The sequence below is a fragment of the Dendropsophus ebraccatus genome, chromosome 3 (assembly GCF_027789765.1).
Source record: "Dendropsophus ebraccatus isolate aDenEbr1 chromosome 3, aDenEbr1.pat, whole genome shotgun sequence".
In the NCBI taxonomy this organism is placed as follows: Eukaryota; Metazoa; Chordata; class Amphibia; order Anura; family Hylidae; genus Dendropsophus; species Dendropsophus ebraccatus.
This window is the reverse complement of record NC_091456.1, coordinates 3,586,286-3,614,189: the sequence shown is the minus strand read 5'-3', so window position 1 is coordinate 3,614,189 and position 27,904 is coordinate 3,586,286. Positions and strand designations below refer to the sequence as shown.

Here is a 27,904-nt window from a genome sequence, read left to right as displayed (position 1 = left end):
TCACCACAATAGTAACATGGACCGTTGTGTCTCCGGTGTTCTTGTCTGGTCCTGGCATACAATCTTCCCAGCTGCATGGGTTCGTCTTCAAGAATATCAGGGGTAACAATAGGGTTTTTGACAGAGGAGACAGAGCATTTAGAACGGCCAGAGCCTACTTTCTCCCTATGTCTGTCACAGAGTCTACTGTTGATACGTACGGCCAAACCCATGGCATGCTTAAGCGTAGGAGGATCTGGGTGTCCTGTCCAGGCATTCTTAATGCCATCAGAAAACCCCTGCTTAAATTGGCATCTAAGTGCAGGATCATTCCACCAGGATGGATTGCACCACTGGCGGAACTCGGCACAATACTCCTCCACTGTTCTTTTGCCCTGACGTTTGGCTACCGCTGCTCGGTCAGGGTCGTCATATAACAGCCACATTTGCCACACTGAATCAATACATATTGTCTGAAGGAATTATCACCACAGGATTGGTAGATTGGCAGGTAATAGCTCCAGGCGTCACATTTATCACAGCCACACCAGACCTGACCAATACCGCCAGGGCCGTCTTAACAGCATTATGGGCCCCTGGGCAGAGGTGCGAATTGGGCCCCACCCCCCGCGGCCGCCGCCATCAAAACCCCCCCCCATCTTTGCAACCCCGCCCCTAGCCAGTACAATTACGTACAATAAAAAATACTAATTATTGTTAACATAAACTTTAATTCACAATACAGTCTTTCAGCAGCGCAAAAACAAAAAATAACCGTGCGTGCCGCCTCACCAAACCAGAGCAGGTTGGCTTCAAAGTATCCAAAAAACGCAATGGAGACAGCACTTCCAACAGCAATCTGCAGGGTTTATTGTCACACCAGTGCAACATGTCTCATCTATACAGAATACAGGGAAACAACATGGTTCATATATAATATAATAGTCATGTTGTTGCCCCTCTGTCTATATGAGACATGTTGTTTTGCCCTTCTCTATATATATGCCAGATAACAAGCAACAAATATTACCACCGCATACTGACTAACACCACCGCTGCTACTGACTAATCCACTGTACACAGATCACTATCACCTCATCCAGTCATATAGAGGTACCCAGCTCTACACAGGTTCTGTACACCATATACAGTATATTACAGTGCAGATACATCAAGTGACTCACATGAGACGTCTTCTCTGATCGGAGTTCTTCCCTTTTCATCTTCTTTTCCATTTGCCCTGTGCCGTTATGAGAACTTCTCCGAGCCACGAATCCACAGAATTTGCCAGACAGACATATTAGGCTCCACACTCTGACACCATCCTCATCTCTCTACACACTGCACATCTGTATTACCCCCTTATAGATGGCTTCCCCCTGTATCCCCCCCTTATAGATGGCTCCCCCTGTATTACCCCCTTATAGATGGCTCCCCCCTGTATCCCCCCCTTATAGATGGCTCCCCCCTGTATCCCCCCCTTATAGATGGCTTCCCCCTGTATCCCCCCCCCTTATAGATGGCTCCCCCTGTATTACCCCCTTATAGATGGCTCCCTCGTATTCCCCCCTTATAGATAGCTCCCCCCTGTTACCCCCCCCCCTTGTATAGATGGCTCCCCCCTGTATCCCCCCCTATAGATGGCTCCCCCCTGTATCCCCCCCCTAATATAGATGGCTCCCACCTGTATCCCCCTTATAGATGGCTCCCCCCTGTATCCCCCCCCTGTATAGATGGCTCCCCCCTGTATCCCCCCTATAGATGGCTCCCCCCTATATCCCCCCCTCTCGTATAGATGGCTCCCCCCTGTATCCCCCCTATAGATGGCTCCCCCCTGTATCCCCCCTATAGATGGCTCCCCCCTGTATCCCCCCCTATAGATGGCTCCCCCCTGTATCCCCCCTATAGATGGCTCCCCCTGTATCCCCCCCTATAGATGGCTCCCCCCTGTATCCCCCCCTATAGATGGCTCCCCCCTGTATCCCCCCCTATAGATGGCTCCCCCCTGTATCCCCCCTATAGATGGCTCCCCCTGTACCCCCCCCTATAGATGGCTCCCCCCTGTATATGGCTCCCCCCTGTATCCCCCCCTATAGATGGCTCCCCCTGTATCCCCCCTATAGATGGCTCCCCCTGTATCCCCCCCTATAGATGGCTCCCCCCTGTATCCCCCCCTATAGATGGCTCCCCCTGTACCCCCCCTATAGATGGCTCCCCCCTGTATCAACCCCTATAGTTGGCTCCCCCCTGTATCCCCCCCTATAGATGGCTCCCCCCCGTATCCCCCCCTATAGATGGCTCCCCCCGTATCCCCCCCTATAGATGTCTCCCCCTTATTTCCCCCCTATAGGTGGCTCCCCCCTGTATCCCCCCTATAGATGGCTCCCCCCTGTATCCCCCCTATAGATGGCGCCCCCGTATTCCCCCCTTATAGATGGCTCCCCCTGTATCCCCCCCTATAGATGGCTCCCCCTGTATCCCCCCCTATAGATGGCTCCCCCCTGTATCCCCCCTATAGATGGCTCCCCCCTGTATCCCCCCCTATAGATGGCTCCCCCCTGTATCCCCCCTATAGATGGCTCCCCCCTGTATCCCCCCTATAGATGGCTCCCCCTGTATCCCCCCCTATAGATGGCTCCCCCCTGTATCCCCCCCTATAGATGGCTCCCCCCTGTATCCCCCCTATAGATGGCTCCCCCCTGTATCCCCCCTATAGATGGCTCCCCCTGTACCCCCCCTATAGATGGCTCCCCCCTGTATCAACCCCTATAGTTGGCTCCCCCCTGTATCCCCCCCTATAGATGGCTCCCCCCCGTATCCCCCCCCCCCTATAGATGGCTCCCCCCGTATCCCCCCCTATAGATGTCTCCCCCTTATTTCCCCCCTATAGGTGGCTCCCCCCTGTATCCCCCCTATAGATGGCTCCCCCCTGTATCCCCCCTATAGATGGCGCCCCCGTATTCCCCCCTTATAGATGGCTCCCCCTGTATCCCCCCCTATAGATGGCTCCCCCTGTATCCCCCCCCTATAGATGGCTCCCCCCTGTATCCCCCCTATAGATGGCTCCCCCCTGTATCCCCCCCTATAGATGGCTCCCCCCTGTATCCCCCCTATAGATGGCTCCCCCCTGTATCCCCCCTATAGATGGCTCCCCCTGTATCCCCCCCTATAGATGGCTCCCCCCTGTATCCCCCCCTATAGATGGCTCCCCCCTGTATCCCCCCTATAGATGGCTCCCCCCTGTATCCCCCCTATAGATGGCTCCCCCTGTACCCCCCCTATAGATGGCTCCCCCCTGTATATGCCCCCCCCTGTATCCCCCCCCTATAGATGGCTCCCCCTGTATCCCCCCTATAGATGGCTCCCCCTGTATCCCCCCCTATAGATGGCTCCCCCCTGTATCCCCCCCTATAGATGGCTCCCCCTGTACCCCCCCTATAGATGGCTCCCCCCTGTATCAACCCCTATAGATGGCTCCCCCCTGTATCCCCCCCTATAGATGGCTCCCCCCCGTATCCCCCCCTATAGATGGCTCCCCCCGTATCCCCCCCTATAGATGTCTCCCCCTTATTCCCCCCCTATAGGTGGCTCCCCCCTGTATCCCCCCTATAGATGGCTCCCCCCTGTATCCCCCCTATAGATGGCGCCCCCCTATTCCCCCCTTATAGATGGCTCCCCCTGTATCCCCCCCTATAGATGGCTCCCCCTGTATCCCCCCCTATAGATGGCTCCCCCCTGTATCCCCCCTATAGATGGCTCCCCCGTATTCCCCCCTTATAGATGGCTCCCCCTGTATCCCCCCCTATAGATGGCTCCCCCGTATTCCCCCCTTATAGATGGCTCCCCCTGTATCCCCCCCCTATAGATGGCTCCCCCCTGTATCCCCCCCTATAGATGGCTCCCCCTGTATCCCCCCTATAGATGGCTCCCCCTTATTCCCCCCCTATAGATGGCTCCCCCCTGTATCCCCCCTATAGATGGCTCCCCCCTATGGATGGCTCCCCCCGTATTCCCCCCTTATAGATGGCTCCCCCTGTATCCCCCCCTATAGATGGCTCCCCCTGTATCCCCCCTATAGATGGCTCCCCCTGTATCCCCCCCTATAGATGGCTCCCCCCTGTATCCCCCCTATAGATGGCTCCCCCTGTATCACCCCCTTATAGATGGCTCCCCCCTGTATCCCCCCCTATAGATGGCTCCCCCCCTGTATCCCCCTATAGATGGCTCCCCCGTATTCCCCCCTTATAGATGGCTCCCCCTGTATCCCCCCCTATAGATGGCTCCCCCGTATTCCCCCCTTATAGATGGCTCCCCCGTATTCCCCCCTTATAGATGGCCCCCTGCACAGCAGATAAAAAAAACAAACACCCAACTCACCTACCAGCGCTCCCCCCGTCGCTGCTTCCTCTCCTCTTCTGCCCCCGGCTGATGCGTCGCTCCCCGGGGGATTCTCAGGGAGCGCACACATCCGGAAGCTCAGTGTGCGCCCAGGCCGGGACTTCCGGTACAGGAAACCCCAGCGACGCGCACTGAGGTTCCTGATGCGTGCGCTCCCGGAGAATCCCCCAGGGAGCGACGCATCAGCCGGGGCCGGATTTCCTCTTGCGATCGCAAGCAAGAAAGTGCTTGCGGTCGCAAGAGAAGGGGAAGGGGGGCGCGCAGGGCCGTCTTACCAATTGGGCATGGGAGGCGACAGCCTGGGGACCCTTGCGTCCTAGGGGGCCCCTGCCCGCTGTGACAGCGGGCAGGGGCCCCCTAGGACGCAAGGGCCCCCGGGCAGCCGCCTACCATGCCCAATGGGTAAGACGGCCCTGAATACCGCCATACAGTGACTGGATAACAGGGCCATACCAGACCTGACTAATACCGCCATACTGTGACTGGATAACACTGCCACACCAGACCTGACTTATACCACCATACCACCCCACCCCCCATCGAAAAGACACCAGATTTACTGATAAGTCTAAATGGGAGGTGGGAGAGTAAAAAAAAAAAAAAAAGTTGTTTTCTTCCCCCTACTCCCTGATGCTGCCCCCCTGCAATGTGCTGCCCTAGGCACCGGACCACGGGTGCCTAGTGGTAAATACGGCCCTGAGTGTACCCTAAGTTCAGCCCCGCCCACTGTCCCTGCGTAATTGCTGCTAACTGCCCTAAAGTGGCAGCAGGCAACTGGGCAGTGGTCCCTGGCCTGGATACGTGAGACACAGTGGCGTAGCTACCATAGAGGCAGGGAAGGCGGTTTCTATGGGGCCCGTGGAGGGAGGGGGCCCAGGGAAGATAAGAGCCTCCTGTGTCCTTTTGCTTAACCCCTTATTTACTGGTGTGTAAGTAACCCACTGTTCTCTAACATGCTGAAAAACAAAAAAGGGTTAATACAGAAGACAATTAGCTCTCTGCCTGACTACTCTGATAACCTCTGACCTCTGTTCTCTGAGTTCCTGCAGAGGTCAGGGGTTATCAGTGCAGGAGTAGCAATGAGAGAGCTAATTGTCTTCTGTATTAACCCTTTTTTGTGTTGCAGCATGTAAGAGAACATTGGGTCACTTACACACTGCAGTAAATAAAGGGTTAAGCAAAAGGTAGTCTGCTCCTGCACCTATGTATATAACCATAGGATTCTGCCTCTGGCCACAAGAGAATTTTTTTTTTTGGCCACATCACCGAATATATATATATATATATATATATATATATATATATATATATATATATATATATTAGCGTGTAGGGGAGGGGGGGCCATACAGTTTTTTGCTATGGGGCCCCATGAATCCTAGCTACGCCCCTGGTGAGACAAAAAGAAAAGACATCACCGAGTATATATATATATATATATATATATACGCCCCTGGTGAGACAAAAAGAAAAGACGAACAAACACAATAGTCAACAATCCAGGTCACAATGGTTGGGCGGCAAAAGAACAAAATCAGGATCCAATAGATGTAGTCATATAACAGGCAATATGGTCAGGGGCAGCGAGGGTCAGAATAAACACAGAATAAGAGAGTCAGAAGCTGCAGGCAGAGACAAGCTCAATAACCAGCAAGCAGTATACAGACTGGGGGTGTATATATAGGAGGCCGGGGACATAATTGGTTCATCCCCCTGATCTCCAACCACAGGCACCTGACCACAAAACACATCCACTGGCAGGAAGACCTGTCAATCACAGAAAGAAACAAAACAAGATTAACCATGAAGTGGCCAGATGGAACAACTCAGCAGGTGAAGTCGGGTGTGACCACGAAATCAAGTGAGCAGACAAAATAAACCAGTGTTCAGACTCGCACAGCACGAGCCGAGAGACAAGACACAGTCCTGACACTGCCAGAGGAGACCATCTGAGAAGTGGAGGCCGGATCGGTCAGCCGGGGACTGGAGAAGATGTCGGAGGACACCAGGGAGTGCCGGGAGGTAACAATAGGCTGTTTGTTACGTTCTCCACCAGTGCAGCAACATATTAAAAGGGACTATCAGCAGGTTAGACGCATCTGAGGTACTGATAGCGCCCGGGACGTTGAGGAGGATGGTATATGTGTTATCTTCCTCCGCGGCTCGGTCCCGTGCTGTTAGTCGTGGTTATCTTCTCTTCGGTGCAATGTTAGGAGCACTGCCGCGTCATTGGGTAACTCCTTCTAATGGTAATCAATGGAGTGAGCGGACGGGATGACGCGGCAGCGCTCCGGTGCAAAGATTACTCCAACTAACAGCCCGGGACCGGCGCCGAGGAGGAAGGTAACAGACACATACATACCCTCCTCCACAGCGTCCTGGCCGCTATAGGGGATATCAGGAGGGTAGATGCGTCTCACCTGCTAATAGTCCCCCTTAAAATAATTCTGAGTGGAATACCCCTTTAAGGACTCCAGTAGCCAGAAAGGAGTGAGTTGCTTAGTGATTTGTAGGTCAGTAATCCTATGAGAGCCATACTCTGCTATCTCCTCACTGATCCAGCCCCACAATGCTCCTCTACTACAGAGAACACTCACAATCAGCTAAAGAAAGAAAAAGTCTAAAAATAAAGAAATGAGGTTATCCCGGCCCTGACACACTAAGCCACAGCGTCACCATGGCAACAGACTAGGACCCTCACTGAAAGGTCGCTAAGCAACGCAAACTGGTCCAGCCAGCAATCTATAGTCACGGGGCACCAATCATAACAAACGTAAGTGACAAGACACGCCCCTTTATTACAATTAACCTATCGTCACTTCCTACTCTCATTCAGTAGCCGGCATGCGATGTGATTGACAGGAGGTTGAGCCAATCACGTGTCGTCCTTTGTGTTGTGTGGAGCGGCGCCGCTGTCAGTGACAATGTAGCAGTTACTACACGTATGTAAGTACCGTGTATCTGCCTGTGTGTGACGTCATGGCTGGCAGTATATACGCTGCTGGGTGTGCGCCCCTCACATCATCCCTTTATAAAGCTTCAGCGGCTGTGTTCATGTCCGTGTAATGATCGGATTCCAGGAACTGTTTACGTCTCCGGGGCAGGGAGCTATATTTGGAAGCTGACATGGGAGGTATGAGACGTACAGGGGAGGGAGAGATGGATGGGGAGGGAGAGATGGATGGGGTGTGCTGAGGAGGGAGAGAGGGATGGGGTGTGCTGGGGAGGGAGAGAGGGATGGGGTGTGCTGGGACTGGGGAGAGAGGGATGGGGTGTGCTGGGGAGAGAGGGATGGGGTGTGCTGAGGAGAGAGGGATGGGGTGTGCTGGGGAGGGAGGGATGGGGTGTGCTGGGGAGGGAGGGAGGGATGTGCTGGGGAGGGAGAGAGGGATGTGCTGGGGAGGGAGAGATGGATGGGGTGTGCTGGGGAGAGAGGGATGGGGTGTGCTGGGGAGGGAGAGATGGATGAGGTGTGCTGGGGAGGGAGAGATGGATGAGGTGTGCTGGGACTGGGGAGAGAGGGATGGGGTGTGCTGGGGAGGGAGGGATGGGGTGTGCTGGGGAGGGAGGGATGGGGTGTGCTGGGGAGGGAGAGATGGATGAGGTGTGCTGGGACTGGGGAGGGAGGGATGGGGTGTGCTGGGGAGGGAGGGATGGGGTTTGCTGGGGAGAGATGGATGGGGTGTGCTGGGGAGAGAGGGATGGGGTGTGCTGGGGAGGGAGGGATGGGGTGTGCTGGGGAGAGAGGGATGGGGTGTGCTGGGGAGGGAGGGATGGGGTGTGCTGGGGAGAGAGGGATGGGGTGTGCTGGGGAGAGAGGGATGGGGTGTGCTGGGGACGGAGGGATGGGGTGTGCTGGGGAGGGAGGGATGGGGTGTGCTGGGGAGAGAGGGATGGGGTGTGCTGGGGAGGGAGAGAGGGATGGGGTGTGCTGGGGAGGGAGGGATGGGGTGTGCTGGGGAGAGAGGGATGTGCTGGGGAGAGATGGATGTGGTGTGCTGGGGAGGGAGGGATGGAAGTGGTGTGCTGGGGAGAGAGAGAGGGATGTGCTGGGGAGGAAGGGAGGGATGGGGTGTGCTGGGGAGGGAGGGATGGGGTGTGCTGGGGAGAGAGGGATGTGCTGGGGAGAGATGGATGGGGTGTGCTGGGGAGGGAGGGATGGACGTGGTGTGCTGGAGAGAGAGGGATGGGGTGTGCTGGGGAGGGAGGGATGGGGTGTGCTGGGGAGAGAGGGATGTGCTGGGGAGAGATGGATGTGGTGTGCTGGGGAGGGAGGGATGGAAGTGGTGTGCTGGGGAGAGAGGGATGGGGTGTGCTGGGGAGGGAGGGATGGAAGTGGTGTGCTGGGGAGGGAGGGAGGGATGGAAGTGGTGTGCTGGGGAGGGAGGGAGGCATGGACGTGGTGTGCTGGGGAGGGATGGATGGGGTGTACTAGGGAGGGAAAGCTCTGTAGTCCTCAATGAGACATCCAGGAAAGGAGGCGCCCATGAATCACCACACATCATCTGCTCTGATGTTCCCTTTACAGCCCTGTTGCTAGGAGACTGATGAGGGGATACTATGTAACAACAGGGGGTGGATACTATATAGCAGTATATGGATAGTATATAGCGGTGTATGGATAGTATATAGCGGTGCATGGATAGTATATAGCGGTGTATGGGTAGTATATAGCGGTGTATGGGTAGTATATAGCAGTATATGGATAGTATATAGCGGTGTATGGATAGTATATAGCGGTGCATGGATAGTATATAGCGGTGTATGGGTAGTATATAGCGGTGTATGGGTAGTATATAGCAGTATATGGATAGTATATAGCGGTGTATGGATAGTATATAGCGGTGTATGGATAGTATATAGCAGTATATGGATAGTATATAGCGGTGTAAGGATAGTATATAGCAGTATATGGATAGTATATAGCGGTGTATGGATAGTATATAGCGGTGTATGGATAGTATATAACAGTATATGGATAGTATATAGCGGTGTATGGATATTATATAGCAGTATATGGATATTATATAGCAGTATATGGATAGTATATAGCAGTATATGGATAGTATATAGCAGTATATGGATAGTATATAGCAGTATATGGATAGTATATAGCAGTATATGGATATTATATAGCAGTATATGGATAGTATATAGCAGTATATGGATAGTATATAGCAGTATATGGATATTATATAGCAGTGTATGGATATTATATAGCAGTATATGGATAGTATATAGCTGTGTATGGATAGTATATAGCGGTGTATGGATAGTATATAGCAGTATATGGATAGTATATAGCGGTGTATGGATAGTATATAGCGGTGTATGGATATTATATAGCAGTATATGGATAGTATATAGCTGTGTATGGATAGTATATAGCGGTGTATGGATATTATATAGCAGTATATGGATAGTATATAGCAGTATATGGATAGTATATAGGGGTGTATGGATAGTATATAGCAGTATATGGATAATATATAGCAGTATATGGATAATATATAGCAGTATATGGATAGTATATAGCGGTGTATGGATAGTATATAGCGGTATATGGATAGTATATAGCAGTATATGGATAGTATATAGTGGTGTATGGATAGTATATAGCGGTGTATGGATAGTATATAGCGGTGTATGGATATTATATAGCAGTATATGGATAGTATATAGTGGTGTATGGATAGTATATAGCGGTGTATGGATATTATATAGCGGTGTATGGATAGTATATAGCAATATATGGATAGTATATAGCGGTGTATGGATAGTATATAGCGGTGTATGGATATTATATAGCAGTATATGGATAGTATATAGCAGTATATGGATAGTATATAGTGGTGTATGGATATTATATAGCGGTGTATGGATATTATATAGCGGTGTATGGATATTATATAGCAGTATATGGATAGTATATAGCGGTGTATGGATAGTATATAGCGGTGTATGGATATTATATAGCAGTATATGGATAGTATATAGCAGTATATGGATAGTATATAGCGGTGTATGGATAGTATATAGCGGTGTATGGATAGTATATAGCGGTGTATGGATATTATATAGCAGTATATGGATAGTATATAGTGGTGTATGGATAGTATATAGTGGTGTATGGATATTATATAGCGGTGTATGGATAGTATATAGCAGTATATGGATAGTATATAGCGGTGTATGGATAGTATATAGCGGTGTATGGATATTATATAGCAGTATATGGATAGTATATAGCAGTATATGGATAGCATATAGCGGTGTATGGATAGTGTATAGCGGTGTATGGATATTATATAGCAGTATATGGATAGTATATAGTGGTGTATGGATAGTATATAGCAGTATATGGATAGTATATAGCAGTATATGGATAGTATATAGCGGTGTATGGATATTATATAGCAGTATATGGATAGTATATAGCAGTGTATGGATAGTATATAGCAGTATATGGATATTATATAGCAGTATATGGATAGTATATAGTGGTGAGTGTATGGATAGTATATAGCAGTATATGGATATTATATAGCAGTATATGGATAGTATATAGTGGTGTATGGATAGTATATAGCGGTGTATGGATAGTATATAGCGGTGTATGGATATTATATAGCAGTATATGGATAGTATATAGTGGTGTATGGATAGTATATAGCGGTGCATGGATAGTATATAGCGGTGTATGGATATTATATAGCAGTATATGGATAGTATATAGCAGTATATGGATAGTATATAGCGGTGTATGGATAGTATATAGCGGTGTATGGATAGTATATAGCAGTATATGGATAGTATATAGCGGTGTATGGATAGTATATAGCAGTATATGGATAGTATATAGCGGTGTATGGATAGTATATAGCAGTATATGGATAGTATATAGCGGTGTATGGATAGTATATAGCAGTATATGGATAGTATATAGCGGTGTATGGATATTATATAGCAGTATATGGATAGTATATAGCAGTATATGGATAGTATATAGCAGTATATGGATAGTATATAGGGGTGTATGGATAGTATATAGCAGTATATGGATAATATATAGCAGTATATGGATAGTATATAGTGGTGTGTGGATAGTATATAGCAGTATATGGATATTATATAGCAGTTTATGGATATTATATAGTGGTGTATGGATAGTATATAGCAGTATATGGATAGTATATAGCAGTATATGGATAGTATATAGCAGTATATGGATAGTATGTAACCGTGTAATATTCTGAGGTCTGAATGAGCTTTGAGATCTGCTCCAATCCTGTGCAAGATCCCGGCTGGTGAATACACAGGGAGGGAGGAGGAGGAGGCAGCTGCTCACATCATCATCCTCCTCCTCCTCCTCACCGGCAGCAGCAGGTCAGATGTTTACAGCGGCTCTGATCATACAGGGTCACATACATCACACCGGGGGTTACACTGACAGGACGTGTCAAGGTGAACGATGGCCGACAGTCTAGATCCACAGTGAGGTGAGTGACGTCCTCACAAAGCCATAGATGTAGTGTCAGACAATACCACTATCCTGCTGTGTGTAGTATCAGTATATACCACTATCCTGCTGTGTGTAGTATCAGTATATACCACTATCCTGCTGTGTGTAGTATCAGTATATATACCACTATCCTGCTGTGTGTAGTATCAGTATATACCACTATCCTGCTGTGTGTAGTATCAGTATATACCACTATCCTGCTGTGTGTAGTATCAGTATATACCACTATCCTGCTGTGTGTAGTATCAGTATATACCACTATCCTGCTGTGTGTAGTATCAGTATATACCACTATCCTGCTGTGTGTAGTATCAGTATATACCACTATCCTGCTGTGTGTAGTATCAGTATATACCACTATCCTGCTGTGTGTAGTATCAGTATATACCACTATCCTGCTGTGTGTAGTATCAGTATATACCACTATCCTGCTGTGTGTAGTATCTGTATATACCACTATCCTGCTGTGTGTAGTATCAGTATATATACAGCTATCCTGCTGTGTGTAGTATCAGTATATACCGCTATCCTGCTGTGTGTAGTATCTGTATATACCACTATCCTGCTGTGTGTAGTATCAGTATATATACAGCTATCCTGCTGTGTGTAGTATCAGTATATACCACTATCCCGCTGTGTGTAGTATCAGTATATACCGCTATCCCGCTGTGTGTAGTATCAGTATATACCGCTATCCTGCTGTGTGTAGTATCAGTATATACAGCTATCCCGCTGTGTGTAGTATCAGTATATACCGCTATCCTACTGTGTGTAGTATCAGTATATATACAGCTATCCTTCTGTGTGTAGTATCAGTATATACCACTATCCTGCTGTGTGTAGTATCAGTATATACCGCTATCCCGCTGTGTGTAGTATCAGTATATACCGCTATCCTGCTGTGTGTAGTATCAGTATATACCACTATCCTGCTGTGTGTAGTATCTGTATATACCGCTATCCTGCTGTGTGTAGTATCAGTATATACCGCTATCCTGCTGTGTGTAGTATCAGTATATACCACTATCCTGCTGTGTGTAGTATCAGTATATACCACTATCCTGCTGTGTGTAGTATCAGTATATACCACTATCCTGCTGTGTGTAGTATCAGTATATACTGCTATCCTGCTGTGTGTAGTATCAGTATATACCGCTATCCTGCTGTGTGTAGTATCAGTATATACCGCTATCCTGCTGTGTGTAGTATCTGTATATACCGCTATCCTGCTGTCTGTAGTATCTGACTATACAAGCTCAATATTCTTATATCTATGGCAGAGTATTATACTATTATATCTATAGCAGACTATTATACTATTATATCTATGGCAGACTATCAGCAGTAGGGACTGTCAGCGATCAGGTACATTAGGGCGCTAGGACTCGTTTTCCATAGAAGAACAAGAAATGGAAACAATTGAGATGTGGAAGAAATGTTGTTTCTTTGTTGTTTCTATTGTGTTTATGGTGATATTTTTTTAACCCTTTCTATTATTCCACAGCACAGAAGAGTATAAGACTGGACAGTCCAATACAGAGTCCGTGAAGACAAGGAAATATACCAGGAAAACAACTAATAAAGAAGTATGAATATCCGGCAGTGACGAAGCTGAGAAGGAACGTTGCCAAACATTCAATGTGTTTAGCACCCAACAGGAAAGATGAGGGTGAAATGGAAGCTTCTGATAGAACGTCTGCTGCTTCGATCATGCATCCCAAGCCAGAACGAGCCCCCCAGGAGCGCGGAGGCACCAACAAACTGTACCTGATTGCTGCAGTGCTCACCTGGCTGATAACAGGCACCACCATCTCTAGTCTTAACAAATGGATATTTGCAGTTTACAACTTTAAGTACCCGCTGTTACTGTCCTCGCTGCACATGCTCACGGCCATCCTCTTAGACTATCCCATTCTCAGGTTCGGATTGATCCATGTAAACACTGAGGACCATCTCCCCCTGAATACCGGGGCTCGCTTTAAGGTGTTCCTGCTGAGCGTGACCTTCTGTTCCAGCATCGCCTTTGGGAATCTTGGACTGAGCTGCGTCCAGCTTTCTTTTGCACAGATGATTTACACCACTACCCCTATTTTCACTTTGGCTCTTTCTAAACTTTTCCTGGGCTCCAAACACCATGCCCTTAAATACACCGCCATGATTCCCATATGTCTGGGAGCCTGCTTTAGTATTATCGGAGAGGTGCAATTCGACCAGACTGGATGCATCTACCTTTTCGCATCGACTTTTCTCAGGGGGCTGAAATCCATACAACAGAGTAAGTACCTGCTCCCAGTAGATACTGCAGTATAGAATCAGTGTAGGTGTGGATGCATGCGCGGATCAGCTCAGGTTTAGAAGCATGCACGGATCAGCTCAGGTTTAGACGCATGGACGGATCAGCTCAGGTGTAGACGCAGTGGATTGGCTCAGGTGTAGACGCATGCACGGATCAGCTCAAGTGTAGTCGCATGCGTGGGTCGGCTCAGGTGTAGACGCATGCGCGGGTCGGCTCAGGTGTAGACGCATGCACATATCAGCTCAGGTGTAGACACATGCGTGGGTCGGCTCAGGTGAAGACGCATGCGTGGATCGGCTCAGGTGTAGATGCATGCACAGATCAGCGCAGGTGTAGACGTATGCGCAGGTCAGCTCAGGTGTAGACGCATGCACAGATCAGCTCAGGTGTAGACGCATGCGCGGGTCGGCTCAGGTGTAGACGCATGCGTGGGTCGGCTCAGGTGTAGACGCATGCACATATAAGCTCAGGTGTAGACACATGCGCGGGTCGGCTCAGGTGTAGACGCATGCGCGGGTCGGCTCAGGTGTAGACGCATGCGCGGGTCGGCTCAGGTGTAGACGCATGTACATATCAGCTCAGGTGTAGACACATGCGCGGGTCGCCTCAGGTGTAGACGCATGCACAGATCAGCTCAGGTGTAGACGCATGCGCGGGTCGGCTCAGATGTAGACGCATGCGCGGGTTGGCTCAGGTGTAGACGCATGCACATATCAGCTCAGGTGTAGACGCATGCGCGGGTCGGCTCAGGTGTAGACGCATGCACATATCAGCTCAGGTGTAAACGTATGCGCGGGTCGGCTCAGGTGTAGACGCATGCGTGGATCGGCTCAGGTGTAGATGCATGCACAGATCAGCGCAGGTGTAGACGTATCCGCGGGTCGGCTCAGGTGTAGACGCATGCACAGATCAGCTCAGGTGTAGACGCATGCGCAGGTCGGCTCAGGTGTAGACGCATGCACAGATCAGCTCAGGTGTAGACGCATGCGCGGGTCGGCTCAGGTGTAGACGCATGCGTGGATCGGCTCAGGTGTAGATGCATGCACAGATCAGCGCAGGTGTAGACGTATCCGCGGGTCGGCTCAGGTGTAGACGCATGCACAGATCAGCTCAGGTGTAGACGCATGCGCAGGTCGGCTCAGGTGTAGACGCATGCACAGATCAGCTCAGGTGTAGACGCATGCGCGGGTCGGCTCAGGTGTAGACGCATGCGTGGATCGGCTCAGGTGTAGATGCATGCACAGATCAGCGCAGGTGTAGACGTATCCGCGGGTCGGCTCAGGTGTAGACGCATGCACAGATCAGCTCAGGTGTAGACGCATGCGCGGGTCGGCTCAGGTTTAGACGCATGCACGGATCAGCTCAGGTGTAGACGCATGCGCGGGTCGGCTCAGGTGTAGACGCATGCGTGGATCGGCTCAGGTGTAGATGCATGCACAGATCAGCGCAGGTGTAGACGTATCCGCGGGTCGGCTCAGGTGTAGACGCATGCACAGATCAGCTCAGGTGTAGACGCATGCGCGGGTCGGCTCAGGTGTAGACGCATGCACAGATCAGCTCAGGTGTAGACGCATGCGCGGGTCGGCTCAGGTGTAGATGCATGCACAGATCAGCACAGGTGTAGACGCATGCACGGGGGCCTGTAGGAGCACTATTTATAGCCTATACAAAAACGTCCTCATCCGTGTAATAATGTTTCTAGGAAATAGTTGCATATGAGCCTCAGGAGTTCTAGAGTTCATGCGGGGACATGAGTGTGATGTATATCAGGCCATACGGCACCATGGGGATGTGGCATCACCTGACAATGGATGGAAGCTTATTCTTCTGTAAGACTTTTATGAAACAAAATATTCTAATGAAATCCGAGGCTTTATAGAGGATTTATAGTAGACGCCCCTAGTGCTGTCATCTGACAGAGGGGAAATCCACAATCTATAGGGTGTGTTATGTGGATTTAACCACGTGTAACGTCCGTCTGCTACAATGCACTAGACAAGTGTCGGATCTGGAAACAGATTAAGGCTATATTCACACACAGGATTTTTGCCCATTCACTCAATTTCAACAGTGTGTGAGCATAGCCTTTCTGTGTTTTCAATCCACTCCTGGTTTTGGTTGCAAAATACTGAGCAAAAATCCTGTGTGGGAGCATAGCCAGAGAGTGGGACACCACTACTTTTTGACTCTGGTGATTAAACGGGATTGTTCTTTCAAAGGTGAATCTAAAATTAGTAATATTTAATAATAAATAATAATGGGTGGAGGGAGAGCCAGGTGAGTGGATAGCTACGCTCAGTAGATGTAGAGCAGAGAGCACTGGGTCAGACTGGAGAGAATACACCACTTCTTGCAGGACATACAGCAGCTGATAAGTACTGGGAGACTGCAGATTTTTAAATAGAAGTAAATTACACATCTATATAACTTTCTGAAACCAGTTGATTTGAAAGAAAACGATTTTCCCTTTAACATGGAGCCGGTCCTGATCTACCTATGTAATAATTGTCTATGGATCCTCGGGACCTCTAATATTTATGGGTATTGTTTAGCGGCAGCTTTGTCTTTGGTGCTCGGTTACATTTGGCATCTGGCTTTGATTTTTTTTTTTTAGATTTGGATTATTACAATAACACGGACTGGACGAAGCTAGAAACCCTAGAACAGTATATAGCGGTATATTATAGGACAGTGCTATATACTGAGTCCTGGAGCTGGAGCTCTCCCTATCAAACTCTCGTAGGAATAATACATGAAAATTATATAAGAAAATAAATAAGATACACATTACAGATATTATTTAAAGGGAAAGGCTGCATCTCACAGCTGCCCCCCAATGTCACCCTCATGCTTCCAGGTTGTGCCAGTCCATAGGGCGTTCCATCGTCTAGAAATCCAGGTAATGAGGAAATAATTTCCATACTGTACAGCAAACAGATGATTCACACATCTCACTAAGGGACAGGTGGCATGGAGTTCTGCATGTCTATTATGGAGAATAATACAAGAGCAGGCTAGATGGGCAGATAGGTTAGATGGGCAGATAGGTTAGATGGGCAGATAGGTTAGATGGGCAGATAGGTTAGATGGGCAGATAGGTTAGATGGGCAGATAGGTTAGATGGGCAGATAGGTTAGATGGGCAGATAGGTTAGATAGGCTAGATGGGCAGATAGGTTAGATGGGCAGATAGGTTAGATAGGCTAGTTGGGCAGATAGGTTAGATGGGCAGATAGGTTAGATAGGCTAGATGGGCAGATAGGTTAGATGGGCAGATAGGCTAGATGGGCAGATAGGCTAGATGGGCAGATAGGCTAGATGGGCAGGCTATGACTTTCTGACACCACTCCCAGCCATAATATATGCATAATGTACATAACACTAGTGAAATCCTTTAAACTAACAAAATGGCAGCTGGAAAGAGCAATGAATAAAAATGAGATTCGCAGGATATGCTCCCATGTTCTGGCTTTAAAGAAATTATATATCAGAAAACAATTTATAAAAAGCGGTCAAAATGTTTCTTGCACACCAATATGATTATGATAAACCCCAGAGATCGTGGCTGCACAAATGATATATCATTCATGTCCTCCGACCGCGCAGTTCTAAAGGCCCTGCAGGAGGGCGCCAGTCACGTCCACACATCGGGCTGTGTGAAAAGACCCTTGGGTTTAGTGGTCAGACTGAAGATTTCAGGGTTATTTTATAATATAGAGAATAAAATGAAAAAACTGCAAAACAATCACCAAAACCTCTTTAATTATATTATTATATTTAATTATTATATGCCAAACATAAAACCTGATTTTAGTAAAAGTCAGTTAGAAAGAAGCGGCGTTCTGTAATGGAGTCTAATAGGTCGCTGAATCAGCCGATGATGTTACCTGAGGTGCAGAGCTCGTATGTTATTTAGCTGCAGATGATGACACTGCCGGCAATAGATCCAGGAGCTCCGTGTACACTGGTACATAGGCAATCTGCTCTGTAACACTGTGGGGGGACAAGCCATGTGCTGAAGAGATTTTAGTATATACTGTATATATATATATATATATATATATATCTGCATTTAGATTTTGAGCTGAAAAAGAATGAGGGATACTCACCTGCCCCCATCCCCTGCCGCTGTTGTACTGGGGTTTTTATCTGGACACACAGGATGTTTGTACCTGATTGGATAAATGAGCTGAATGCCGTCCAGGTGTCCCCATCAATACACAGCGACAGATGGAAAGGATAGCGATAAAAATACAATGATCCAGCACTAACCTTGCCAGAAGTCATTGTCATAATCAGCTCTTGTATGTGCAACGGGGACGAATATCTGCCAAGAAGAAGGACTACACGTCTGTCAGGGGTCCCACCCAGCGCACAAGGGAAGACGCTGTATAACTTATCATATAGATAATGATTGGCTGAAGCTCTTCTTATTACTGTACTGTATTCTGTACTGTACTATACTATATGCTATACTGTATACTATGTGCTATACTATATTATATTATACACTATACATGCTATACTCTACTATACTATATTATACACTATACTATATGCTATACTGTACTATATTATATTATACACTATACTATATGCTATACTCCACTATACTATATTATACACTATACTATATGCTATACTGTACTATATTATATTATACACTATACTATATGCTATACTGTACTATATTATATTATACACTATACTATATGCTATACTCCACTATACTATATTATACACTGTACTATATGCTATACTGTACTATATTATATTATACTATATGCTATACTCCACTATACTATATTATACACTGTACTATATGCTATACTCCACTATACTATATTATACACTGTACTATATGCTATACTGTACTATATTATATTATACTATATGCTATACTCCACTATACTATATTATACACTGTACTATATGCTATACTCCACTATACTATATTATACACTATACTATATGCTATACTCCACTATACTATATTATACACTGTACTATATGCTATACTCCACTATACTATATTATACACTATACTATATGCTATACTCCACTATACTATATTATACACTATACTATATGCTATACTGTACTATATTATATTATACTATATGCTATACTCCACTATACTATATTATACACTATACTATATGCTATACTGTACTATATTATATTATACACTATACTATATGCTATACTCCACTATACTATATTATACACTATACTATATGATATACTATATTATACACTATACTATATGATATACTCTACTATACTATATTATACACTATACTATATGCTATACTCCACTATACTATATTATACACTATACTATATGATATACTCTACTATACTATATTATACACTATACTATATGATATACTCTACTGTACTATATTATACACTATACTATATGATATACTCTACTATACTATATTATACACTATACTATATGATATACTCTACTATACTATATTATACACTATACTATATGATATACTCTACTATACTATATTATACACTATACTATATGATATACTGTACTATACTTTACACCAGTGCTTCTCAAACTTTTTCTACTGGAGCCTCACCCATCAGACCAAGGCAATGCCTAGGCCTCACCAGACTGACCAAGAGGGCGCCTGGGCCTCACTATCTGTGGTGAAAGTCCATCTAAAAGCTGAAAATAATGCTAGGACTACCTACCACCCATCTCCTAAGCTCTAGATAATAATAAAGCAAGTATGAAATGAATTAATAATGTTGCTAAAATGGAGATTTTTGCAAACAGCCAAAGGACTATATAGATCATAGACACTTTTGTAAAAACTGGCTCCCCAGCTGGGCCTCACCAACAACTAGGGGGCACCTCACAGTTTGAGAAGCACTGCTGTATACTATACTACTAAATGCTATATTATACACTATATGCTATACTATATTATATTATACACTATACTATATGCTATACTGTATACTATACTATACACTATATGCTATACTATATTATATTATACACTATACTATATGCTATACTGTATACTGTACTATACTATACACTATATGCTATACTATATTATATTATACACTATACTATATGCTATACTGTATACTGTACTATACTATACACTATATGCTATACTATATTATATTATACACTATACTATATGCTATACTGTATACTGTACTATACTATACACTATATGCTATACTTTACACTATGCTACTAAATGCTATATTATACACTATATGCTATACTATGCTTTATTATACACTATAGTATACGCTATACTACATGCTATACTGTTCTATATGCTATAGGGTTAATTCCTTACTGCGCACACATCAGCCGAGTTTAGTCAGAAAGCAGCGTCTGAACAGTCACCACGGTGATCATCCTTTTCATCAGGTTGTAAAGTGAAGCTCTCTGTGCTGTTACAGTTACCAGACTTCAGACTTATTATCGGGATTTATTCCTATGAATCACTGGAAACATTGATCACCCGTGTTATATAGCGGGAGGGGCGACTTTTTCGTTTGTTTTCAGTTGCTAGGAGATAAAGTGACGTCATAAACTACGAGACATTGGTGTAAAACAACCACAGAGTGACATATTCCCGACATGAGACTACCCCCCCTCCCCTATAATAACACCCCGCCGGGTGCGGTCCGCTCAGATTTCTATCCCGCAGCACATACAGTGGATCTGAGGTTGTGTAGGTGTATTCTGTAAGTGGGAAGTAACAGCACGAGGAGTGTCTGGTAATCTGCTGTGTGTATATATATATATATATATATATATATATATATATATATATATATATATATATATAGGGCAGGAGACACCGACTACTAATCTGCTGTATATTCCTATAGGGACGAAGACACAGAGACACCGCCACCTAGTGCCCCCCACTGCCCCCTGTGCACCTAATGCCACACACAGCGACTAATGCCCTCATATGAATAAAAAGTGACTATTCTTCCCCAGAATGGTGCGGTGAATGAACATAATAGAGGTAGATCAGTAATGTTACCTGTCCTATAGGAATATACCGCAGATTAGAGTCTTCCGCCAATCTCTTTAGTTTGCCTTTAATATTAGAAATAGTTCCTCCACATAACTAAACGAGTAGATAAAGAAGATGCAGCCGGATAGTAATGTCACGTGCAGTAATGGCGGGTGTGTAAGTGATTGCAGATCAGACCCGGGGATCAGCAGCAGAGAGGATCCGCCCACCAGTACAGGACGCTCCCACTGCTTTCTTGTCCGTCATCCAGGCACAGTTTGCACCTCCATTACACACCCGTCTCTGCCCGGACCATTGCTAGGCACTCGGCAGGAGGAGAGAGGGTGTTACAGGGCCCTTTACATGTCATTGACGGCCGGAAACCGTCCCCTATGCAGCCGTGTTGTGAAGGAAAAGCCTGGATTGCTAAACAGTGAAACCATATTGTCTCTGGAGATGAATCCAGGTTCTGTTTGGGATCTGTTGGGTTCCAGTATGGATCCGTATGGTGAGCGCATCAACCCTGCACACTGCCACAACTGCTGGAGCGATGGTCTGCGGAGCCATCGCATGTGACAGTCACCCCTAGTAGTCATATAAGGGATGCTGAGGGCCTATTACACAGAGCCATAATCTGCTGGAGTGATGGTCTGCGGAGCCATCACATGTGACAGTCACCCCTAGTAGTCATATAAGGGACACTGGGGGCCCTATTACACGGAGCCATATTCTGCTGGAGCAATGGTCTGCGGAGCCATCGCATGTGACAGTCACCCCTAGTAGTGATGTATGGGACGCTGAGGGCCCTATTACACTGAGCCATAATCTGCTGGAGCGATGGTCTGCGGAGCCATCGCATGTGACAGTCACCCCTAGTAGTCATATAAGGGACACTGGGGGCCCTATTACACGGAGCCATAATCTGCTGGAGCAATGGTCTGTGGAGCCATCGCATGTGACAGTCACCCCTAGTAGTGATGTATGGGACGCTGAGGGCCCTATTACACGGAGCCATAATCTGCTGGAGTGATGGTCTGCGGAGCCATTGCATGTGACAGTCACCCCTAGTAGTGATGTAAGGGACACTGGGGGCCCTATTACACGGAGCCATAATCTGCTGGAGTGATGGTCTGCGGAGCCATCGCATGTGACAGTCACCCCTAGTAGTGATGTATGGGACGCTGAGGGCCCTATTACACAGAGCCATAATCTGCTGGAGTGATGGTCTGCGGAGCCATCACATGTGACAGTCACCCCTAGTAGTGATGTAAGGGACACTGGGGGCCCTATTACACGGAGCCATAATCTGCTGGAGTGATGGTCTGCGGAGCCATCGCATGTGACAGTCACCCCTAGTAGTGATGTAAGGGACACTGGGGGCCCTATTACACGGAGCCATATTCTGCTGGAGTGATGGTCTGCGGAGCCATCGCATGTGACAGTCACCCCTAGTAGTGATGTAAGGGACGCTGTAATGGAGACATAATCTGCTGGTTATCAGGCAATATGTGCGATTATCACTCCATTTATTAAGGCCCTATTACACGGAACGATTATCGGCCGTATTTGCCCGATATCGGCCATTATGGCAGATAATCGTCCTGTGTAATAGAAGGCAACAATCAGCCAACATGAACAATGTCGGCTGATCGTTGCTTTCATTTGTCTTTTAACATGTTAGAAAACAAAAGACCCCCGCAATCCTCTATGGGCTGCCTGGACGATCAGCGATCACCCAGGCAGCCCCCGCAACCTCCCCCCCAACCCCCCGCAGACGCTCCTGCACTTACCCACTTGCTGCCAATACGTACAATAGCGGCGGCAGGGAGCGGGGAACAAGGAGGAACGAGTGCTGACAGCTCTTCCATGTCGGGCTTTAGAAACCGCAATCATTAGCCGATCATTTCTATAGGTCCAGACCTAAATCTTCGGGCCAAAAATCATTGGGTGTCGCTTACAGGAAGTCATCGGGCCGTGTAATAGGCCCTTACAGCTCAGTGATATGTACAGGACGTCCTGCGGTCATGTATGTCATCTGTCATGGCTGCCAGCTGGTATTACTCAGCAGGGGGATGATCACACACAGCGAGGGTCTCCAGCTTCAGCAGCTACAAGTGTGCGGGACATACCGGCGAGAGATTGTATCTTCTGTAAATTAAGGGAACAGAGCTGCTTTGCATCGTTCTTCCCCCTTATTCCCCATCAGTGTATACGTCATCCATCGTTCTTCCCCCTTATTCCCCATCAGTGTATATGTCATCCATAGTTCTTCCCCTTTATTCCCCATCAGTGTATATGTCATCCATCGTTCTTCCCGGTTATTCCTCATCAGTGTATATGTCATCCATCGTTCTTCCAGGTTATTCCCCATCAGTGTATATGTCATCCATCGTTCTTCCCCTTTATTCCCCATCAGTGTATATGTCATCCATCGTTCTTCCCGGTTATTCCTCATCAGTGTATATGTCATCCATCGTTCTTCCAGGTTATTCCCCATCAGTGTATACGTCATCCATCCCTCTTCCCTGTTATTCCTCATCAGTGTATACATCATCCATCGTTCTTCCCGGTTATTCCTCATGAATATATACGTCCTCCATCATTCTTCCCTGTTATTCCTCATCAGTGTATACGTCCTCCATCATTCTTCCCTGTTATTCCTCATCAGTGTATACATCATCCATTCCTCTTCCCGGTTATTCCTCATCAGTGTATACGTCATCCATCATTCTTCCCTGTTATTCCTCATCAGTGTATACGTCATCCATTGCTCTTCCCTGTTATCCCTCATCAGTGTATACGTCATCCATCGTTGTTCCCCATTATTCCTCATCAGTGTATACGACATCCATCATTCTTCCCCGTTATTCCTCTTCAGTGTATATGTCATCCATCGTTATTCCTCATCAGTGTATACGTCATCCATCGTTCTTCCCGGTTCTTCCTCATCAGTGTATATGTCATCCATCGTTCTTCCCGATTCTTCCTCATCAGTGTATACGTCATCCATCGTTCTTCCCTGTTATTCCTCATCAGTGTATACATCATCCATCGTTCTTCCCTGTTATTCCTCATCAGTGTATACATCATCCATCGTTCTTCCAGGTTATTCCTCATCAGTGTATATGTCATCCATCGTTCTTCCCTGTTATTCCTCATCAGTGTATACGTCATCCATCGTTCTTCCCGGTTATTCCTCATCAGTGTATACGTCATCCATCGTTCTTCCCTGTTATTCCTTATCAGTATATACGTCATCCATCGTTCTTCCCGGTTCTTCCTCATCAGTGTATATGTCATCCATCGTTCTTCCCGATTCTTCCTCAGCAGTGTATACGTCATCTATCGTTCTTCCCCGTTATTCCTCATCAGTGTATACGTCATCCATCGTTCTTCCCTGTTCTTCCTCATCAGTGTATACGTCATCCATCGTTCTTCCCTGTTATTCCTCATCAGTGTATACATCATCCATCGTTCTTCCAGGTTATTCCTCATCAGTGTATATGTCATCCATCGTTCTTCCCTGTTATTCCTCATCAGTGTATACGTCATCCATCGTTCTTCCCTGTTATTCCTCATCAGTGTATACGTCATCCATCGTTCTTCCCTGTTATTCCCCATCAGTGTATACGTCATCCATCGTTCTTCCCGGTTATTCCTCATCAGTGTATACGTCATCCATCGTTCTTCCCGGTTCTTCCTCATCAGTGTATATGTCATCCATCGTTCTTCCCGATTCTTCCTCAGCAGTGTATACGTCATCCATCGTTCTTCCCCGTTATTCCTCATCAGTGTATACGTCATCCATCGTTCTTCCCTGTTCTTCCTCATCAGTGTATACGTCATCCATCGTTCTTCCCTGTTATTCCTCATCAGTGTATACGTCATCCATCGTTCTTCCCTGTTCTTCCTCATCAGTGTATATGTCATCCATCGTTCTTCCCTGTTCTTCCTCATCAGTGTATACGTCATCCATCGTTCTTCCCTGTTATTCCTCATCAGTGTATACGTCATCCATCGTTCTTCCCTGTTATTCCTCATCAGTGTATACGTCATCCATCGTTCTTCCCTGTTATTCCTCATCAGTGTATACGTCATCCATCGTTCTTCCCTGTTCTTCCTCATCAGTGTATACGTCATCCATCGTTCTTCCCTGTTATTCCTCATCAGTGTATACGTCATCCATCATTCTTCCCTGTTATTCCCCATCAGTGTATACGTCATCCATTGTTCTTCCCGGTTATTCCTCATCAGTGTATACGTCATCCATCGTTCTTCCCTGTTATTCCCCATCAGTGTATACGTCATCCATTGTTCTTCCCGGTTATTCCTCATGAATATATACGTCATCCAACGTTCTTCCCGGTTATTCCTCATGAATATATACGTCATCCATCGTTCTTCCCTGTTATTCCTCATCAGTGTATACGTCATCCATCGTTCTTCCCGGTTATTCCTCATCAGTGTATACGTCATCCATCGTTCTTCCCTGTTATTCCTCATCAGTGTATACGTCATCCATCGTTCTTCCCGGTTATTCCTCATCAGTGTATAAGTCATCCATCGTTCTTCCCGGTTATTCCTCATGAATATATACCATCATTTCTAATAAACCCTTTCTCTCCTTTCAGGTTTACTTCTCAAGAATGAAAACATCCATTCGGTGACGCTGCTCTACCTGATGTCCATCCCCAGCTTCTGTATCCTGCTCCTGGCTGCGGTGTTGCTGGAGATGGGGGTGGCGTGGGAGAGCCCCCCGGACTGCGACAACAGACTGTGGCTCTTCATCCTCCTCAGCTGCTTGGGATCGGTCCTGTACAACCTTGCAAGCTTCTGCGTCATCACCCTTACCTCTGCGGTCACCATACATGTCCTGGGCAACCTCAATGTGGTTGGGAACCTTGTCTTGTCCAGGGTGGTCTTTGGAAGCCATTTGACATTTCTCAGTTACATGGGCATTGGTCTTACTTTGGCCGGAATGTTCATGTACCATAACTGTGACTTTATATCTGGATACATCGGCTCCAGGCGGTCTCTTCGTGCCACAGAAAGACGCGTTAAGTCTGAATAGATCCTTCCCGCCAAGAACGTATCGAATAAACAGTGTATCGACGTCCCTTCAGGGAACTGAATGGCTTCTGTTTGTATTTGTGTGCCAACCCAGCGTGAAGACCATTGTGAAGGAACAGAGTCCCGGGTCAATCTGCCATCTAAACTTTGCTGAGGATTTTCTCGGGGCGTCTCGAGGGCATCAGCGACTGAATTGTTTCTTTCAAGAAACGAGATATTAATATAATCTTAGATCTTCTTTATAATTCACTCTGGTTTTTCAGAGGAATAATATATTTTCTTATCCGTACTTCATGCAATAGTGTTCAGTACTGAACGCCATCTTATTATACTTGGAAAGCAGCCAAAAAATACTAGCCAGCTGACTCTGCCCGTCCTGGTGAAACCTGATGGGCATATATCTCTCTACAGCTATAGTAACTATATACGTACTACATGTGACAACAGACATGATGCCACCATTACTAAATATAGCACACAGTATAGAAGCTGTTATCCTGGTTGTTACCCCAGTACCCCCCTCCTCTCCGACCACCCCCCTGACCACCCCCACCACCATAGGACAGCATGTAGCTATTTTGATATATGGAAAACAGGCAAAAATAGTAGAGGGTCCTGTAAGGGGAACCTGTCAGATGCTTCATGCTGCCCAAACCACATCATTTCAGAGTAAGGACCCTATTAGATGGAGCCATTTTTAAGGAAAAACAATCACAAATGAGATTATCATTTACCTGAAATGGTTTCCCATATTACACAGAACAATAGTCATTACTATGATCGGTTATTCCATCTGATCCCGGCAAATGAAGGAACGAGGTGGAATTACACAGAACGATTAGTGAATGATTAACTATTATTTTGGTGTCAACGCCAAATGAACGATTTCTTGTTGGTCGTTTGATCGTTGCTGCATTTACACAAAGTGATTATTGTTTAAATTCAAACAATATAATGATAATTTGCAGGATAATTGTCCTGTGTAATAGGGCCCCACATCATAGCTCATTGTACAGCGGGTTACTGCAGTACGGGCGGCATGAAGTGGCTGGCTGGTTCCCTTTAAATCTTTTGAAATTATTTTTAATCTTATAGACACCTTATAGGCGATGTCCAGATCAGCAGCCACGATTTATTCTTCGCTTAGTTTTAGTTCATTCAAAATGCAAATGAAGAAACTTTGCTGCCGATCATCATTATAAATCTCCCACCATCCTCTTTAGTGACCGATTCTGCCAATGGTAACAGGATCTGCCGCCTCTTAGATGATGTCAGGGTAGAGAAGGTTTGGAATGTTGGATTTTAGATGCTTTTGTTTTCTGGGAGATAAGCCGCCACCAAGATGTCTGGCAGCAGTTTACAGTGAAACCTTGGATTACAAGTATTTTGGTCTGAGACAAGCTAAGAATTTATGAAAATTGTAAACGGTAAACGGGCAAGATTCCCTAATGTGAGTGGATACCAGGGGCGTAACTAGAAATGGCTGGGCCCCATAGCAAACTTTTGATTGGGGCCCCCCCCTCCTCGACCAACCACTATGCCATCAACACACCCAGCTCTACACAGGTTCTATACACCATATAAATTACACTGCAGTTATATTAAGTGACTCACAGGGGAC

The 27,904-nt window shown here is 46.5% G+C and overlaps 1 protein-coding gene across 6 annotated transcripts; it reads left to right on the top strand.

Moving 5' to 3' along the window:
• The first annotated feature begins 7,207 nt into the window (after positions 1-7,207).
• SLC35E4 (solute carrier family 35 member E4) lies at positions 7,208-26,329 on the top strand. Of its 6 annotated transcripts, none has more exons than XM_069963954.1 (4): positions 7,208-7,323; positions 11,796-11,876; positions 13,404-14,174; positions 25,845-26,329. In XM_069963954.1, exons 3-4 carry the CDS (start codon positions 13,538-13,540, stop codon positions 26,282-26,284), a joined length of 1,077 nt encoding a protein of 358 aa, XP_069820055.1. In that variant the 5' UTR covers positions 7,208-7,323; positions 11,796-11,876; positions 13,404-13,537; the 3' UTR covers positions 26,285-26,329. The 6 variants fall into 6 exon arrangements, with proteins under 6 accessions (XP_069820055.1, XP_069820053.1, XP_069820057.1 ...); XM_069963952.1 differs by having other exon boundaries at positions 11,675-11,876; XM_069963953.1 differs by lacking the exon at positions 7,208-7,323 and adding an exon at positions 7,335-7,510 and having other exon boundaries at positions 11,675-11,876.
• Positions 26,330-27,904: the final 1,575 nt, after the last annotated feature.

Coding starts and splice junctions, on each gene's coding strand:
- SLC35E4 (XM_069963956.1), top strand. CDS start 13,538: ATGTGTTTAGCACCCAACAGGAAAGATGAGGGTGAAATGGAAGCTTCT. Junction 14,175..25,844: donor GCTGAAATCCATACAACAGA/GTAAGTACCTGC, acceptor CTCTCCTTTCAG/GTTTACTTCTCAAGAATGAA.